The 18700-nt window shown below is 45.3% G+C and overlaps 2 protein-coding genes across 7 annotated transcripts in view; both read right to left on the reverse strand.

The window, feature by feature from the left end:
• Positions 1-7775, reverse strand: part of CNNM1 (cyclin and CBS domain divalent metal cation transport mediator 1) — a gene marked incomplete at both ends in the record, with an annotated part of 58515 nt that extends 50740 nt beyond the window's left edge. For all 6 annotated transcript variants that reach the window (XM_080911420.1, XM_080911418.1, XM_080911419.1 and 3 more), the window contains one exon: positions 6203-7775. In XM_080911420.1, coding sequence (XP_080767546.1) covers positions 6203-7775 — 1573 coding nt within the window. The remainder of the gene's footprint in view (positions 1-6202) is intronic.
• A 6251-nt stretch (positions 7776-14026) lies between these two features.
• Positions 14027-14182, reverse strand: LOC308417902 (ATP synthase subunit epsilon, mitochondrial-like; the record flags this gene model as incomplete). Its single annotated transcript, XM_080913209.1, has 1 exon — positions 14027-14182. One exon carries the CDS (start codon positions 14180-14182, stop codon positions 14027-14029), a length of 156 nt encoding a protein of 51 aa, XP_080769335.1.
• Positions 14183-18700: the final 4518 nt, after the last annotated feature.

Below are 18700 nucleotides of genomic sequence, written 5' to 3' on the forward strand. Positions count from 1 at the left end.
TTATAATTTAAGTGCTGGGGAGGCAGAGAAAGAGGCAGGTAGATGCTCAGGGCACACCGGTTAACCAGCCTAGCTCAGTGGGCAAACTCCAGGCAGTGGGATACTGTCCTCAAAATAAGATGGGCGGTGTTCTTGAGGAATGACACCCAAATTTGTCCTCTCATGTTAAATATGCACACAAACATGTACATTCACCCAACGAACTTGGATACAACAGAGCTTTACAAGAGATCATTCTAGAAAGGGTGTCTCCTAACCTGAGTACTAAAGAGGGGGTTGGTACTGGGTAGTCAGGACGTGAGTATGCAGCTCACTATATTCTCCTAGAGAATGAGAATAAGACACAGCCATGTGCTGCCATGGGCACCTAAAGCTCTGGCAGAGAGTAGGGAGTACTGAGGCTATGCATGTGGTTAGACAGCAGTCACCAAGGCACTGACAGCCCCATCTCTGCGTAGACACCACTCTTGGGCTGCCAAAGGGTTTTAAGCGGAGGATTTAAAACCTGAAGATTATTTTAGTGACACCAGAGAGGACAAACTGTAGAGAAACAATGGTTTGAAGAAGTCTAACTTCTTAGGAGATATTTTCATAAAGGAGTAAGAGCTAACCACAGCTAACACTTAGCGCTTGTGATAGGCTCTAAATCAGCATCGCAATGCAATAGTCGTAATGTGCTCGACAGCCTTATGAATAAATACTATGATCTTTGTTATGTATCTAATGAGGTGGACAGAGGTAAGCGATCTGGTCAGGACCAGTACCAAGCTAGATTCTGGCACCATACTTTTGCTCTTAATCTCAGTCTTACTTGTTTAATGTCCAACTCTTCAATTGGACTGAAGCTTCCATACAGACAAGGAGCCAGACCGGCAGTATCAGCCACTGTGTTTACATCCTGGGTACAAAGTAACTACCTGTTGAATGAAACAATGAATAATCTACATGGAAGAAATAGTGGGATAAACCATGTAGGTTCAAGAGTCCGAATACAATATTGATAAATGGTATTTTCCTAAGGAGAGACCAGAATTCTCTTGCTCTTTCTTCACAGGCACTAAGGACAGGACAAAGAAAGAAGCAGCCAGATGCAAGCCTGGAAGAGTCTGAACCAGGAACTGTGCTAGCTGGAACCTTGAACTGGAATGTCTACTATCTAGTACAATAGGAAAAGGAGTTTCTGTTGTTTAGGTCATCTAGTCTATAGTACTTGGGTAAGGTAGCACCTAAGGAATACACCAAGACAAAGAAGGAGGAAGGTCCAAGAGAGGAAGCTTGAATCTCACTCAGAAGGGGAATAGCACAGTCACAAGAGGCAGGTGGAAAGAGGAAGCAGGAGAGGAGGATGGAGAGGGGTTGAGGGTGGGGAAGGACAGGAGAAATGGCTAGATGGTCATGAAAATTAATGGAAATCTGCAACTGATGGGGGTGAGGATGTAGGGGGCATCTCTGGGATGAGACAGAGACCTGAAATAAGGGAGGTGCCCACTAATCAATGGGTATAACCTTAGCTGTGACTCACTACACTGGGGATACAGAACCTGAAGAGGTCACCTCCTGTAGCCAAGCAGGAACCCCAGTGAAGCGATAGAGACACCGATCCATCCACAAAACTTTCAACCCAAAATTTATCCTGCAGGCACGGAGGATGTAGCAGAGACTGAGGGAATGACCAACCAATAACTGGACCAATTTGATATCCATCTCCTGGGTAAGCACCCATCCCCAACACTATAAATGACTCTCTGTTATGCTTGCAGACAGGAGTAAATTGTCCTTTGAGAGGTTTCACTCAGCTGCTGACTCAGACAGATACAGACACCCACAGCCAAACGGGATGAAGCTTGGGGACTCTTATGGAAGAATAGGAGGAAGGAGTGCAGGCCCCAAAGTGGATAGGAACTTTACAGGAAGATCAACAGAGTCAACTAACCTGGGCACTTGGGGCTCTCAGAATCGGAACCACTAACTAAAAAGCATACGTGTGCTGGTCCTAGGCCTCTCTGCACATATGTGCAGCTTGGTTTTAGTGTGGGTCCCGAACAACTGGAACGGAGCCCTATCCCAAAAACTGTTGCCTGTGCATGGGGTATGTTCTACTCGGCGGGCTGCCTTGTCTGGCCTCCATGGGAGAGGATGTACTCAGCCTCGATGAGACTTTAAGTGCCAGGGTGGTGAAACACCTGGGGGCCCTACCCTCTCAGAGGAGTAGGGGTTGGGGGATGAGGGATGGGAGAAGGATGTGGGAGGGGGACAGTGAGCAAGATGTAAAGTGAATAAGTAAAAATATTAAATAAAAAACAAAACAAAACCAAACAAAGATTAGTATGATGAGAATGGGTAATAAAGGAGAAGTTTCTATCTCAGCATATTGGAGGGACTATGGTGTCTCTACTGGAGGCATTTGCAGTGGCCAGTGAACAACCCCAATTACTTTGAGTTTGCCTTCAGTCAAATATAGATATATGAATTTTACCTATTTACAACACTTACTTATAGTTACACAGTAGTCTCTGTGCTTGTTCTGAGAAAAGGACTGAGTCATTCCCTGTCATCAAGGAACTCACAGTCTTGTGGAAAGAGATACAATTCTCTTTGTGAAGTTGGCATGGCAACTGGAAAGCCTGTTTCCCTTTTCTCTACCCCTACAGACTGGCAGCCAAAAAGTGCAAGGGTAGCATCCTACACAGACCAAGAGCTTTGGGTCATGTGATCTGCATTTGAACCTGGGTTATACATGCTCAGTGTATTCCTAGGTCACCACCTAGGAATAACCATCTGGCCCTAAGGGTCAGTCCTTGTAACTACAGAATCAGACAAGAAAAGGTAGATAGAATCCTACAGTGGGATATATGTCACTGGTTGTTACAATTATTAAAGCTACATTTGTAACCCAAAGAAAGCAGAAGTGGGCAGCAAGTCAGTGGAAAAAAGGCTAGATTTTACCACCATTCTAGGCAGCAGGAATTCCAGGTCGGAGGAACAAGGAATCAGAGTAGCAGACAAGCAGGCTTCGGGCATCTACAGACTTACCTGGTTCATTCACAGGCCAGCCAGTTATCACCTATGGGAAGTTGAGTAAGTCATGGTATCGATCTAAGCTTTAGTTGTTTTATCTACAAAATGGAGTTTATAGTACCAACCCAGGAGGGCTGTTCTAAGTATAAAAAAAGGCTTGGCATGGTGCCTGGCAGAATTGTCACTCAATTAATGGCAACCGTTGCTCCTATTAATATAATCATTCCCCTCTTTTGCCTCCTCAGGGATTTGTTTAGATGGTTAAGTTACTTGAGATTCGAGGAAGTGAGGGAAATGGAGGAGCTATTAAAGACTAGCTTAAAAGTTATTTTTAAATATAAAGAAAAGCAGTTTAACTTGGCTTGCCTCTCCTAACATGTGCTGTATGCATAAGTCATAGAAATTGGCCACTGTCCTAGGGCTTAGAGCCTGATATAACCTCCTTGTTAATGATTCCTTGTCTCCCACCCAAAGTAGGTCTTCCAAGAAGTGTTAATAAGGGTTCTCTGAGGGTGTTTAATTCTTTTCCAACTCTAATATAAACTCGAGTCACCCAAGGGCTTGTTAAAAATGCAGATTTTCTTCTAGGAGATATAGAGCAGGGCATGGAATTCTCTGCCTTGCCAATGAGCTCCTGTGTGACTCAGAAGGATGGCACTCTGAGGAAGTGGCTAGGTGCTGAGAAGACTTGGACATTTCCTTGTCGGCCTACTGCTTGTTATCATGACTTACTTCTCTTTAATGATCTACCTAATAACAGACTAGATATAGAATACGAAAAAGCTAGTTTCAGAACAGTTTCGGAAATTCTGCATGTGGGCTCACTTCCAATGAGCACCATCTATTTTAAAGTTTCCTGGAACACAAAGTTGGCTTTTAAAGACTGCTCTTACTAACCTCGTGTACACCATAGACTTAGCTTCCTGAAGGCAGGCTTGCTTCCACTGTTACCTCCAACTCTGTATCAAGAGGTGCTGCGAGATGAATGAAAGGGATCATAGAGTCTCATCAAAATCCTCTGGTCAGAGGCTGTCAGAAATTCTCGTACATCTAGTGGGCTACCACCCCTTGAGTGGTTGTTCAGAGGTATACTGGAGAACCCCCCAAACCCTACAGGCTACTGCCATTGCTCTGACTGCTCATTGAAATTTTATAAGATAAGACCCTATTGCTGAAGACACCATATACTTTGCTCACAAGTTATGGAGGGAGTCACATTGGTACTGACTAGGAGGCTTTCTTGTAGTTACTTTTAGAGTATTGGAAGGTGCTATGTAGGTTGCTGGAGCTGGGGGAGTGGAACCATCACCCAGCTGTGAACCTTGTGAATGGAAATAACTACCTGTTGCAGTAAGATACCCATGGCTGCAGTAGTGGCATGACTGTTATAGGGGAACACACTGCTCTCTGATTGGATTTAAGGCCGGCTTTACAGAGGGAAACATTCCTGGCGTAGGATAGCATAGCTCTCAGACCTTATCAGTAGATAGAGGTTAGTGCAGAAGCTTTCAACTGGTCAAAACACAGAGAATAAGTGTTAGAGCTGAGTGTTCAGTGGGATATCTAGATCATCACCAGCCTCAAGGTTCATATAGCAGATGGGGGCAGACACATTGTAAAAGCCAAGGCTTGGGGAGGACCAGAATAAAACTGTATCCTGGACAGGACAGGGCCGCTGCACTCAAACTCACAGCCGCTGTGGCTGAAGGCACAAGATCAAGCCAGTGAAAACTTAAGCCTGGGGAGGAAGAAGCTCATAAGTCCCCACCTTTAACTGAAGAGCTACGGACAGCTGATGGCTTTTGGGGCAGGAAGAATCAGTTTTCTTTCGTGGTGAGACCCCTGATAGGCTGACCGTACTCTTGTGGCTATGGGGTGAAAAGAAGGTAAGATGTTGGTTGAATCGGGACATGGGGTGGATCTCAGAGGAGCTAAGAGAAAGAATGGAGTTGGAAATGATCACAATACATTATACAAAATAACCAAAGGATAAATGAAATTATTTTTTAAAATGCCTTCCGGCACTATAGGGCAATGAGATACTTTCCCAAACTAGAGTTTCTCTTACAGAAACTTAAGCCTTGGTAAGTCTCAAGGGAAGACTACAAGTGGGAGAAAATGAATACAGAATATGGCAGCCCGTGAGCCAAGCAGACTGGAAGGGGCCTGGGGCTCAGCTAATTCCCAGGAAGTCAGGGAAGATGAGACTGTTTTGAATATTCTCAATGCTGACCCCTGGAAGTAGATCTGATTAAAAACAAAAATCACTTGGCAGTTCTGGGACAGGTGTGGTGAACAAAGGAACAGGACAAACACAAGGGGCGAGCTCTAAAGTAAGCAGGTGGAGTTTTCTTGAGTGAATTTGTACTCGGGCCCAGAAGGTGATATCTAGAGAAACCCCATACATGAAGTCGAGCGCCACACAACTTGCTGTGGCACCATGTTTGAGGTTAGGAGGGAATGGGGTGATGGTGTTGAAAAGAAACCCATTCATTTGGGTGCAAGTTTTCTGGAGTCTCCAATCTGAGGAAGTATTAAGTTCCCCACCTGCCTCACTGTAATGAGCAAACACTCCCGGCATTGGCTAACCATGAATCTCTAACCTGGCCATTTTGTATGTCATATGAATGGCTGTCAGTGAATTAAAAATGAAGAATGGTCAAGTAGCCCGGTGCTTACTCTCTCCTACTCAAAGGGGCAGAACTAGAAACTCTGGAGACTTCTGTTTCTGCTCCGCGAAAGGAAGATGCTGTCAGCAGCTGGAGCTGTCCAGCATTGGAGTTCATTCTCTTTGGAAACGGTGAGCTTCCAGCTCTAGGAATGAGGCAAAGGCTATGGGACTCTGTAGAGGGGACTCTGTAGTGTGTCGTGAGTTATGCAATAAACTCCTAAGGCTCTCCTGGGATTAATCTCACAATGCCTGGCACTTGGTAGACCCCAGAATGAATTGCAGGTTGGAGAGAATGGGACAGAAATATGGGTTAGCTGGTGAGTCAAGTTAAAGTGGAAGAGGCCAGGGCTCAGCCGGCTTCCAGCCAGGGAGCCAATAGCAGGCCTTCCTGGAGTTTTAACTCCATAGCTCAAAGGTATTGCTTTGGGTACCTGAAGCCGCCTATGGCTATGTAAGGGCAGTTATCTTTGAAGGGGGAATAGGAGCTGGGGAAGGATAAAGACTACTGCTCACCCTTCTTAAACTCCTCCAGTACAGTGTCCAGCCGGGTATCATTGAAGACGCAATGCAGGGGCCTGTTGTAGAAGCGGGTGACTGTGAGCAGCGGGGTACAGTCGTCCGGGTCCACAAAGGCTAAGTCTTTGACGAATAGAATGTCCACAATGTTGTGCCTCTGGTCGCCCTCGTATACCGGGATGCGAGTGTAGCCACTGCGGAGAATCTCGGATACAGTGGCAAAGTCAAGCACCGCATCGGAGCGCAGCATGAAGCAGTCCCCGAGAGGGGTCAGCACCTCCTCTACCACCTTGGTGCGCAACTCCAGGGCGCCCTGGATGATGTTGAGCTCTTCCTTCACTAGGTCGCTGTAAGGGTCGGCAGCCCGCAGCGTCTCCAGCAGCTTCTCTCTCGTGTAGAAGGTGCTGATCTCCTGGCGCAGAGCCCAGTCCAGGAGGCGGCCCAGCGGGTAGCACACGGGGAAGGCGGCCGCCATGAGGAGCCGGGTCAGGCACACACTGTGCGAGGCAATGGCCAACCCGTGGCGCGAGCACACCGAGTACGGACAGATCTCGGCTCCCAGGAACACGGCGCCGGTGCACACGAGCGCCGGCAGCCACGGGAAGTGAACCCCCGCCTCGCCGAAGTCCTCCCCGGGGTCCCCGACGCCCGGCGGCAGCGAGGCGTACAGCCAGCCGGCCAGCGCGGCATTGGCGCCGGCTTGGCCCAGGAGCAGGGTGCAGAGCAGATGGGTCCCCCTGCCGCGCACGGCCTGCACGCGGCGCGCCTGCTCCTGCTCGGCGGCCGAGCCACTGTTCCGCAGCACCCGTAACTCCACCGGGTCCAGCGAGAGCAGGCTCAGGCGCAGGCCGCTGAACAGGGCGGACAGGGCCAACAGCAGGAGCGCCCCGAGCGCTCGCAGCCACGCGGGCGGCAGCAGGTCCCCACCCGGGCCGTAGAGGCGCGGGCGGACGCGCAGCAGGAAGCCGCCGGCCGCGCCGTGGTGGTGCCAAGCGCGCCCGTCCCAGGCGCACAGCGAAAAGAGCTTCCCGCCGCCGCCCGCGCCGCCGCGCTCCGCCTCGCCCTTCCGCAGCTCCCGCACCCGCACCTGGACCAGGGCCGAGCCCGCCACGCCCCCGGGGCGCAGGGGCCCCAGGACCTCCACGTCCGACGCCCAGTCGCTCTGCTCGCGACAGCGCTGCGGTCCCGGGGGACGCGTGGGGACCGCGCTGGGCGCCGCGCCACCCGCTCCCGGGGGCTCCTCGATGAACACCAGCCGCGGGGCCCAATCGCCCGTGCCGTTCTCCCCCGGGGCCAGGGAGGGTGCGGGCACGGGCGCGGCGGGGACCGTCGGCCCAGGCTGGAAGTAGACCCGCAGGAGGAAGCTGGTGCCTTCGGCCGCCCGCAGGGTGCCCCCCTCCAGGGACACGCGGCCTCCGGCAGTGTCTTCGGGTCGTAGACCCAGCAGCCAGGCAGCGGCGGCCGGGGGCCGAGGGGACAGGGAGAAGAAGAGCAGGAGTACGGCGCCCCGGCTGCAGCAGTCCCGGAGCCTGACACCCAGCGCTGCTGCCGCCGCGGCCGCCGCCGCCATCCTGCACCCGGCGCTGTTGCACGTGATACTGCAGCAAGCCGAGCGCGAGCTGGAGGGAGGGAGGAGGAGCTGGAGCTGGGAATCCGGGCCCCAGGCAGGTCACCACGTGTGCTCCCCTTGCGCGCGTGGGCTGGAGGCGGGGGTGGGGGAGGTGATGGTGGGGGTGGAAGGAGCCCGCCTGGGAGGGGTCCCTGTGGGCGGCTGGGGATGGACACGCACCATCTCAGTGCCTAGCCTGGATACACTTGAGTGTATCTGAGCTCAGGGAAGGCTGGGTACCGAGCATGGCCTCCTACTTGTGTCATTCCTCCTATTCAAACCCCCCTCCCCCCATTCCACTCCCTGCCCTTATGGCGAAATTCCTGGCAGTAATTCCAAACTGCAGGTTCACTGCTTCCCAATGGATCCAGGAAATTTCCCAGCGTCCCCCCCCACGCCCCCCTGGTCTCTCCTGTGTTCTTGCATCTAATTAAAAGCTATTCTGATGGTTGGTCCTATGAAATCAGTCAAAATTTTTGGTCTCAATCCTAGTTAATCTTTCATATTGTAAGCATTTCCAAATTATTTAAGTGCAATTCCTTGCTAAGATACCGGTGTTCATCAACAAATTGAAATGCATCATGGGGCCATTTTGGGATAGAGAACTATCCATCCAGGAAAAGATTGTACAATATCCAATGTATATGTAATACGGAAAAGTCACCAACGCAGTAGAAAAACAGTGAGGTTCAGGACGATGATGTAATATGCCACTGCTTTGTTAAAGGTATTCACGAATAAAGTTTGTGCACGTGCTAACATCATGTTTCAAATGGGACAGATGCACAAGAAATATAATAACAGGATTAGTCTCGATGGATAAATCAACGCGAAGTTGCAAAACAGATAATACATAGAAGCGCCTCTGCTTTTCACTCAAGTTCCTTCCACGGTTTACATCAAAAGCAGAAAACTGGCATCGGGGTCAAACGCCTGTCATCTTGTCATATCTAAATGTGCGTAACCATCATCACCATAGTAAAAATACACATCTGATTCCTCTCCAGCAAGAGCTAGGAGATTCCCCCCCCCCACTGAATTGCTCACGTTATTTCTATCCACCATCTGGTAGTATTGCTTTACTTTTATGCCTCAAAATGTATGTAGCAAAATTCCCCCTTTTCTGTTATATTGCTACGTGAGTTCCGTTGTATTTGGAGACTGGGTCTCATGTTGCACAGGCCAAGCTCACCAGGTTGCCAAGAGTGACCTTGCACTCTTGATTTCAGGATCACACACATGCACCACCACACTCTGCAATGTTATATATACATGTCGGTGGATGCATGTTCATGTACCCATCGAAGTAAAAAGTAGCTCCATTCTGAACTGGGGATGTTGCTCACTTGCCTAGCATGAAGAAGGCCTTAGACACGCCCCCCCACACCTACACTTGGATTGATGGGGGGTTCCATCACCTGCCTTTTCCTCTGTAGTCTCCTTTTCCAGAAAGCATTTGGGAGCTCACTGCATATACTTAACATTCATCCAAGTTGCATTTGCCAATAGCTCATCCATTTCTAGATGAGCAGAACTGATTATGTGGGTAAGTCACAGTTTGTTCATCTAGTTAAGGAATAAATGAATTTTTTTCTCTTTTTGGGCAATTCTAACAAAAAGTTCTAGACATTTGGTAGCGGTTTTCATTTTCTTAGGTGACTATACTATAGATCCATACAATATTTAATTAAATAGTTGTTTATTCTGAAGTCACATCTTCATGTGTGTGCACATGCGTATGTGTGTGCCTGCATCAATCATCTTGTTTTGCTTTTGAGGCAAAGTTTCTTTTTTTATTGTTTTCTCATTATCATTTCATTGAAGACATATGAAGAAATAACCATGGTATCTCACAATACAAGGTAAAGTTATGCCAGAAAAAAAAGTCATTCCAAAGTCAACAAACTTGACAGCTCCACAATTTTCTTCTCTTTCAACTTTATTTTTTTAAAAACGAGAGATACATGTACAGATTTTTAAAGGCATTTTGGCATAACACTGTATGAATATTTTTGTCAGTACTTAATTCTTTTAGAAGTTTGATAGTATGCATTAAAACCTTACTAGTTACCATAAGCATAAAGTACATGTAGAACACAATGTAACATGGAAACAGTCAGCATTTTCTTGGTGTGCGAGGCAAAGTTTCTTATTGTCTAATTCTGCTAGGCTGGCTGGTTGGCCAGCAAGCCCCTAGAAACCTCCTGGCTCCACTTCGCCAGCACTGGGATTCCAAGCAAATACTGCCAGCCCCCCTCTTTTTCTATTTCTGGTGACCCAATCCCAGCCCTCATGTTTGTGGCAAGCACTTTACTGAGTTACATCCGCACAGTTTGTTCATCTAGTTAAGGAATAATTTAGGATCCATCTTTTAAGGTTCACTTTTATTTTATTTATTTTGCTACCGAGGACTAAACTTGGGACCTGAATGCGAACGTCTGTCTCTGGTTTTCTTTTCAGTTGACAAATCATAATTATTTGTGGAGAATGGTTGGTGGAGGTATGGGTACGGACTGATCACAGTAAGGTCATTGACACCTGTCACGTCAAATACCTTTGTAGAAATGAGAACGATTAAAATTTCTCTTTGTGCTTTGGAGGTGTTCAGGATATCAGTTGGAATTAGCAGCTTGCTGTGCAGGGGAGTGCCAGGCTTTCCGGCTTGTTTCTCTCACTGAGCTGTCACTTTGTAGCCATTGAAAGGAGTCTCCTTTTCTAGGTCAACCTCCTCAGTAGCTGCTGATAAAGGCATTCTACTCAGTTCCCATCAGTCCGACCTTTCTTTCTTTCTTTCTTTCTTTCTTTCTTTCTTTCTTTCTTTCTTTCTTGCTTTCTTTCTTTCTTTCTTTCTTTCTTTCTTTTCTTTCTCTCTTAGATCACATGTGTGTTTTTAGATTTTGCATGGGCTTTATTTGTGTGTGTGTGTGTGTGTGTGTGTGTGTGTGTGTGTGTATGCATGCATGCATGTTGTAGGTGAAGGTCAGAAGAGAATGTCAGACACCTTCTGGAGCTGGAGTTGTTCCATGTTGGTGCTGGGAACTGAACTCTTTTCATCTGAAAGAGCAACAAGTGCTCTTAACTGCTGAGCCGCCTCTCCAGCCTTCTCTTGGGCTCCACTACCCATTAATCAATCATATGACTATCATAAAATATAATTTCATTTTTTTTCTACTCATGAAGATTATAAGGGACACTGTGTTTGGTACAGGAAAAGAGCTCACTCAATGCATGATAACGGATTTTATTATTAGCAATATTAATAAACTTTTTGTAGTTTTATAAAAGTTGTATAAAAAATCAAAGTGCATGGGGTGCCGTGCCCATCTACAATACAACCCCTACATCTAACTAAGACTCAGGGAACATCACTGAAGAGGGGAAAGAAAAATTGTAAGAGGCAAAGTACCAGGATGCCGGCTGCCAGTTTGTGTTTTCTGTGTATGACAGGGAAGTCATACCCACCCATCACATCTCAGCAGTATGGTTGCCTAAGAAATGAGAAATGACAGTGTGCATGGAGAAAGTCTCACAAGGCCCTACCCTTAGATGAAGAGCAACAGACAATCAATGTCTGTCAAGAGGAGACTGAGCCCCCTGATCAGTTATCCAATCCCTATCCACCCATATAAATGCATATATATCTGAGCAAGATTAGATAAACTCAGCAAGTTGCACTTGCTCGGCAAGTATGTACAACTCAGCAAGTATATTTCTTTGTTATTATACAATATACAACTCAGCTGTGTATACAACATACAACTCAGCAAGTGTATTTATTGTTATTAACAATATAATTATTATGTTAATAATACAGTAACGACATGGTTATTAACAATAATAACTAAAGAAAAAGAGGCTATGAATTTGAGAGGGAGCAGGCAGGGGGTGGGATCTTTTTTGGGGGAAAGTTGATGGAAGGAAAGGGAGAGGATATATGTATAGTCCACATATAAAAGAAAGTTAAAAAATAAAGAACAAATAAAAATAGTATTAAAAAGAAATAGAAGAAAAATATTTTCACAATTCTTCGAATGCATAAACTCTCCTAATTTCCATTGTGTATATGTGTGTGTGTATGTGTGTGTGTGTGTGTGTGTGTGTGTGTGTGTGCTAGTGTTTAAATTCCAAGCTTTTCTCTCTATGTGTACCCAAAGTTATACATTCTCACTAAAATCCCCCATGTTGATCCTGGCAAATGTCTTTTCTCCTCAACTAAATCCTTTAACACACAGACACTGGTTTACCATAAGGATTTATACCTTTATTATGCCGAAGAGTTGATCATCATAAGAGTATCATCTAACACTTTTATCAGTCTGTAGTTGCACATGAGATCCCTTTGAAGTAAAAATAATTACATTTGCTTTACAGGTTAGGCTAAATGCCTAGTAAGACATTTTTGGAACTCTATGTTCATGTTCCTTCCACCAGGAAAAATGGAGCAGCAAAAAGAATGGATTCTTCCACAGATATTAGACAAGGAATTTAAATCCTAGATTTTTGATAAAAAAAGGATCATGAGCTTATGATAATAAAATTTTAACAGTGAAGAACATGAATAAAATAAATTGTAGAACAACCGAATATAAATGTGTAATCTCCAGGCATATTCTTTTAAAAATCTCTACACAGATAAGAAAAGCACACACACTCAGGCTCCCTGCATTTTCTGTATTTTCTAGTTATTTACAAAATTCCATTGTTTTCTGCCGCTTTACAAATAGAGATCTTTCCCTCTGAGGTAAAAGAAAATTCTTGCTAAAAATAATACTATTTGCTCTTATCCAGTCCCTCCCTGTTCTCAAGAACCCCATCAATGCCCCAGGCACACAAAGTGTGAGTTTTTCTGCAAAGCTACATTGTAGCCCCTCATAAAAGTCAGTTTATAATGAGAAGAAAGGGAGAGGGGTAGAGTAAGCATGTTCTCAACCTCATCAGATCTATAAACAAGTGTTAGGCTTAGAAAATCAATTGGTTTTTGGAGCCCAGTTCCTCATCTGTGAAATGAGTTTTTGGCTTTCCACCCCTTTGTGATTCAGCATGTAAGAGCTAATGACCCCTAGGTGAAGATAATCTAGAGAGACCAAGTACTTTTCCTTTAGCTGACATGAGGTCCTGGAAAAGTACTGGCTTTCTCGAGCTCTGCTGTAACAGCAAGGATCCTTGGGGGCAGGTTCAGCTATCCTGATTGTCCTAAGGAGGAGCCTACAGAAATAGCTCCCAGAAACCAAAGTCCCATTTGTAAGATAACAATTCCCCACTTCCTAGAAAGAGGGTAGAAGTAATATTTACCTTCAATGCCATAAACGTACAGTTTCAGAATATTCTTACAAGGATGCTTTGGCTTTATGCCATTACTTGCTCATCTTTTCAAAAAAAAAAAAAAAGTGTTAACTCACGAAGTGCCAGGTCCTGGGCTGTATGTTGACACCATCCTTGCCACACTGGACCTTAGGTTCTGCTAGGAAGATAGGCACAGACAGAAACTGCCTACTTTCTGAATTAGGGAGACATTCAAAAGTACACAGAGTGATACATCTTTAAGCCCATCTGTGGAGAAGAGCCTAAAAAACTATGTCTCAAAATGAGGTGTGGTGAAAATAGAAGTTTATAAATTTGGAGAACAAAAAAAAAAAATATTGTCTTCTGTCTTCCATTTCCTTTTATAGTCCTTTTACAACTGTGAAACTACGTTAGTAATGTTCCTAACGACAACCTGTTAACATGAACTCCCTGCACCACATCCTTTACCCTTATAACATTCATAACAATTGAAAAAAAAAAAAAAACAAAAAACTCTTTGGTTGGGTGATTCTGTGAATTATACCTCTAACGAGTCTGCACTGAACCTACAATTACATCTATTTTTGTGTGTTCAGATATGTGTGGATGTGTATGTCATGATGCTTATTTGGAGGTTAGAGGACATTTTTCAGTGTGAGGGCTCCTCGGGATTAATGCCAGGCAGTCAGACTCAGTAGCAGCCACCCATACCCGTTAAGCCGTCTTGCTAGCCCTCCAAAGCCTATGGTTTATTGTTTCTATATTTAAATGCATTTTTTTGAGAGTGAACCATGTTAATTTATTGGCATAGTCAATTTATCAACAAGATGGGTAGTCCCCAGGAGGTAAGGTTGATTTCCATCTGTCCGAATAGGTGCCCACAAGCTTCGCTTTGATGACTCGGCACTTCAGGCTTCAGTCAGGTTCTGCTACTCCTTCCTCACTTTTACAATTTTTATGCTGCTGCCGGAAGTCTTCTCTGCGTTCACCTTGAACTCGGTCTTCAGGGCATCCCTCACTGCTTTTGCGCAGATCTGGGAGAACTGGATGTAGCTGTGTGCAGACTGTGGCCAGTACGCCACCATGGTGTCTCGAGCTGGGTGTGTCGGGAAGAACCGCCGGTCGCTGCAGAGTCGCCTCAGCCCGGCCCGCAGCAGGAAGGTCAGGTCTGAATAGCTTAAATGTATTTTAAAGTGTGTGGATACAGTGTGTTTCTGTGTAGGGAGACTGTGCACTTCAGTGCAAGTGCTTGTGGAGACAGACACATGTCAGCTTCCCTGGAGCTGGACTTACGTGGTTATGAGCCACCTGAGATAGGTGCTGGGAACTGAACTCTAGTCCTCTGCTAGAGGAGTACATGTTCTTAACCACTGAGCCATCCCTCCAGGCCCCCTTCTTTGTTATTTTTAAAAATCAGCATACAGATAATGGATTTTGTCTTATATATTCTCAAGCATATATATTATTTTGTGTTGCTTAATGTTAACCTTCCCATTATCCTCCCTGGATACCTCTTTCCTTTTCCTCCCTGGATCTTCCTGACCCCAAATAGTTCCCTTCCTTCTTTCTTGACACATTTGCATAGTTTTAGATCTAGATTCCACATAGGAGAAAAATATGGTATTTATCTTTCTGTGTCTACTTTGTTTCACATGAGGATCTCCAGTCACATGCATTGTATTACAAAACTATTGTTTTCCCCCCCCCCTACGGTCAACTAATACTCCATTGTGTTTATACTATATTTTGTTTACCTGTTCATCACTAGTGGTCATCTAGGCTGACCTATATATTGGCTATTGTGAACAGGAATTTTCAGGCATTTCTGTGATATGCTGACTTAGATTCCTTTGATCAAATACCCAGATTTCCACCCGAGATGTGTGCCCCCATGGCCCTCCGCCAGCCAAGTACCATCAACACCATTTGTGGATTGTTTTCTCGATGGTAGACCCTCTGCAGGGCAGAGATGGAACCTTAGGGTATTTTTGACTGTATGTCCCTGATGCAGAGCTTGCTATTTAAAAAGTTCGTAAGATAGGGCTAGCGGGACGACTCAGCATGACGTGCTTGCTGTCAAGTCTGAAGGTCCCTCTTTCTGTAACCCACACGGTGCTGGAAGGAGAGACTTGACTCCTGGTTGTTATCCTCTGACCTCACCTCACATGGAAGTTGTTGCTTGAATGTGCGTGTATGTGGGCATACACACACAAAGAGGCACACACCAAAACTGGGTGGAGGGAATAAATAAATAAATAAATAAATAAATAAATAAACGCAAATAAAAAATTAAAATTAGTGTCTTAGTTTGGGTTTTATTACCCTGGAGAGACACCATGACCAAGGCAACTCTTATAAAGGCAAAGATTTAATTGGGGCTGGCTTACAGTGTCAGAGGTTTAGTCCTTTATCATAATGGTAGGAAACATGGTAGCATGCAGGCAGACTTGGTGCTGAAGGAGCCAAGAGTTCTACATCTTGAAGGACAGCCTGAAGGAGTCTGTCTTCCACAAGGCTATGCTTTGGACAGGCAGCCAGGAGGAGGCTCTCAGAGCCTGCCCCCACAGGACACACGTTCTCTAACACTCATGTACTTCAACAAAGCCAGACCTCCTAAGAGCGCCACTTCCATGTGCCAAGCGTGTTCAAACCACCATAGTTAGGGTATGGCATGGAAATATCAGACATCTTTGACAGAAGGCTTACTATAAATTAGGTATAAAGTAACTCAGTCAATTTTTTCAGAAAAACCTTTGGATGTAGATTTCCATTTCCATTTGGAGCAGAGACAAGTTCAGCTGCAGAGTTTTATCCATTACACACAACATTTTACACTGTGTCACAACCGTGCCATCCACTGTAATTTGTTCATTTGCACAAATAGTTTCACATGGTGTATATACAATGTCCTTAGAATTTTAGCGTTCCCTTCCTCTTTTCTTCCCCCTCCCTCTTCTTTTCTTTTGTTGCCCTTTATTCTTATTCTAGCTAATAAACAAACAGAAGAAAGATCCCTCAACAATTCTTTCCTAACCACATCCTGTTCACAAATGTGCTAATGAAATTCTCAGGTGGCTTTAAAAGAAGACATGTCACAGGGCCTACGACAAGCCAAAGAAATAGAAAGCATTAGGAATATGACAAAGAGAACGACACTCAACTTGGAAAAAAGTCAAGTACAGGTACTTGGGGGAAAGTAATTGGAAAGAAAAATTTTCACAGGAGGGCAACATCTGCAAAATAGTAATGGTCGTAGAGACCCCAGGGTAATGCTGAACAGCAAGACACATGATTGCTGTGTAATATTGTGAGAAAAATGTGACACTGGCCTCTTCTCATAAAGCAGGGGAATAATGGCTCTTTCCACTGGCCGTGATGACAGATAGCACCTGGGATGCTGTTTTTAGTTTTGGACACTTCATTAGGAGAAACTTGTCGATTAGCATCTGGAAATTTGGAGGCAAGAAACAAGAACAACTAAAAGCATTTATTAGACATGACTCGCCCATTCAAATCCAATGGTGCAGAGGGATAAAGGACTGGAACTCTGTATTTAGCATGAGTGGCTGAAACACTGAAGTCTCTTCATTTTAAATTTAGCACAGAATCACGGATTGTTGAACCACGGAGGAACTTCAGAGATGGCTTTCTGGGGACCTAAAAGTTCTTAGGCTAAAATTCTGTCAGGACGAAACGTTGCCCTTTGGCTATGCTTTGAACAGACATCAAGAAAGTTTCTTAAAACACAGACTTGATAAGATTAATATTATTTTTCTGTTTTAAAACTTCAGTAGCTTCCAACAGCATTTAAAATAAATTCATCCATGTTTCAGGGACCCAGAAGGCTTTGCTGAATGTGGCCTTTGCTGAATCTCGACTTTGGTGACCACCATTCCACCCTTCAGGTCTCCGATCTTTTGCCATACCTGTCTTATTAATGGCTTCTAGAACCCCCCATCCCCATCCCAATGCTCCTAGACCAGCTTCTTTTCTTTCCTTTTCTTATTGGCTATTTTATTTATTTACATTTCAAATGTTAGCCTTCTTCCTGGTTTCCCCTCCACAAATCCACCCCACCCTTCTGCTTCTATGAGGGTGCTCCCCCACCCATCTACCCACTTCTGCCACACCACCCTAGGATTCTCCTACGCTGGAGCATCCAATCTCCACAGGATCAAGGGCCTCCCCTCCCAGTGATGCCAGATAAGGCCATCCTCTGCTATATATGCAGCTGGAGCCATGGGTCTCTCCATGAGTGCTTTTTGGGACTCCAATGGAGGGGTTTAGGGGAAGAACTGAAGGAGCTGAAGGGGTTTGCAATAATATCAACCAACCAGACCCCCCCAGAGCTCCCAGGGACTAGATCAGCTTCTTAAGTTGTGGGTTCCTTCCCATCTCTCTTTCTTCATTGCGCATCATATTTCCTGTCTCCATCCTTACTCCATTATCCTGTTTATTATATCATCTCATTGTGTCATTTTAATTTTTATTTCTTTATTGCCTGGAAAAAAGACCTTTCTTTTAAAAAATATTATTAATCATTTTATTCATTTACATTTCAAATGATATGCTCCTTCCCAGTTTCCCCTCCACAAACCCCTCATTCATCCCTCCTTCCCCCTTCCCTGAGGGTGCTCCTCCATCCACCTACCCACTCCCACCTCACTGCCCTGGCATTCCCTACTCTGGGGTATTAAGCCTCCACAGGACCAAGGGCCTCTCCTCCCATTGATGGTAGATAAGGCCATCCTCTGCTAAGAATGTATCTGGAGCCATGGGTCCCTCCATGTGTACCCTTTGGTTGGTGGTTTAATCTCTGGGTGGTCCAGTTTGGTGATATTGCTGTTCCTTTGGGGTTACAATCCTCTTCAGCTCCTTCAGTTCTTTCCTTAGCTCTTCCACTGGTGTCCCCAGGCTCAGTTCGATGGTTGGCTGTAAGAATCTGTATCTGTTCTAGTCAGGTGCTGGTAGACCCTCTCAATGAACAGCCATATCAGGCTCCTGTCAGCAAGCACTTCTTGGTATCAGTAATAGTGTTCAGGTTTGGTGTCCACAGATGGGATGGATCCCTGGGTGGGGCAGTCTCTGGATGGCCTGAGAAAAGACCTTTCTTATCTCATCGATTCCCGATTCCAAGACTTAGCATGTGACATTAGTTAATACTGTATTATTACAATATTCCTGACATTATTCACTGTTTTTCAAATATCAACCCATCTATTACTCACAGAAATCCTATGGAATAGCATTATCATTAGCTCCATCTTTTTTTTTTTTGACATTTAGAGATATCTTATTATTGAATGATCTTTTTGATAAGGAGGCAGATCTGCTCCTGGCAGCACCCTCATTCTACTTCAGTAAAGATGATGGGCATCAAAGAACCTCTTTATGGAGTTTGCTTCAAATGTGATAAACTAGCCACTTGGAAAGGAGATGTCCTTGCCTCAATTGCAGACAGAATACTATCCAAAATGGACATTCAAGATGCAGGTAAGTCAATTACTGAGCTTTGCAATGAGAAGTTAGGCAAGTCCTTCATAAACGTCTGTCATATACTGGGCCAGAAGGCTGAAGATGGGTGCTCCAACAGTGTAGAGATC

Source organism: Micromys minutus (assembly GCF_963924665.1).
Source record: "Micromys minutus genome assembly, chromosome: 2".
Lineage (NCBI taxonomy): Eukaryota > Metazoa > Chordata > Mammalia > Rodentia > Muridae > Micromys > Micromys minutus.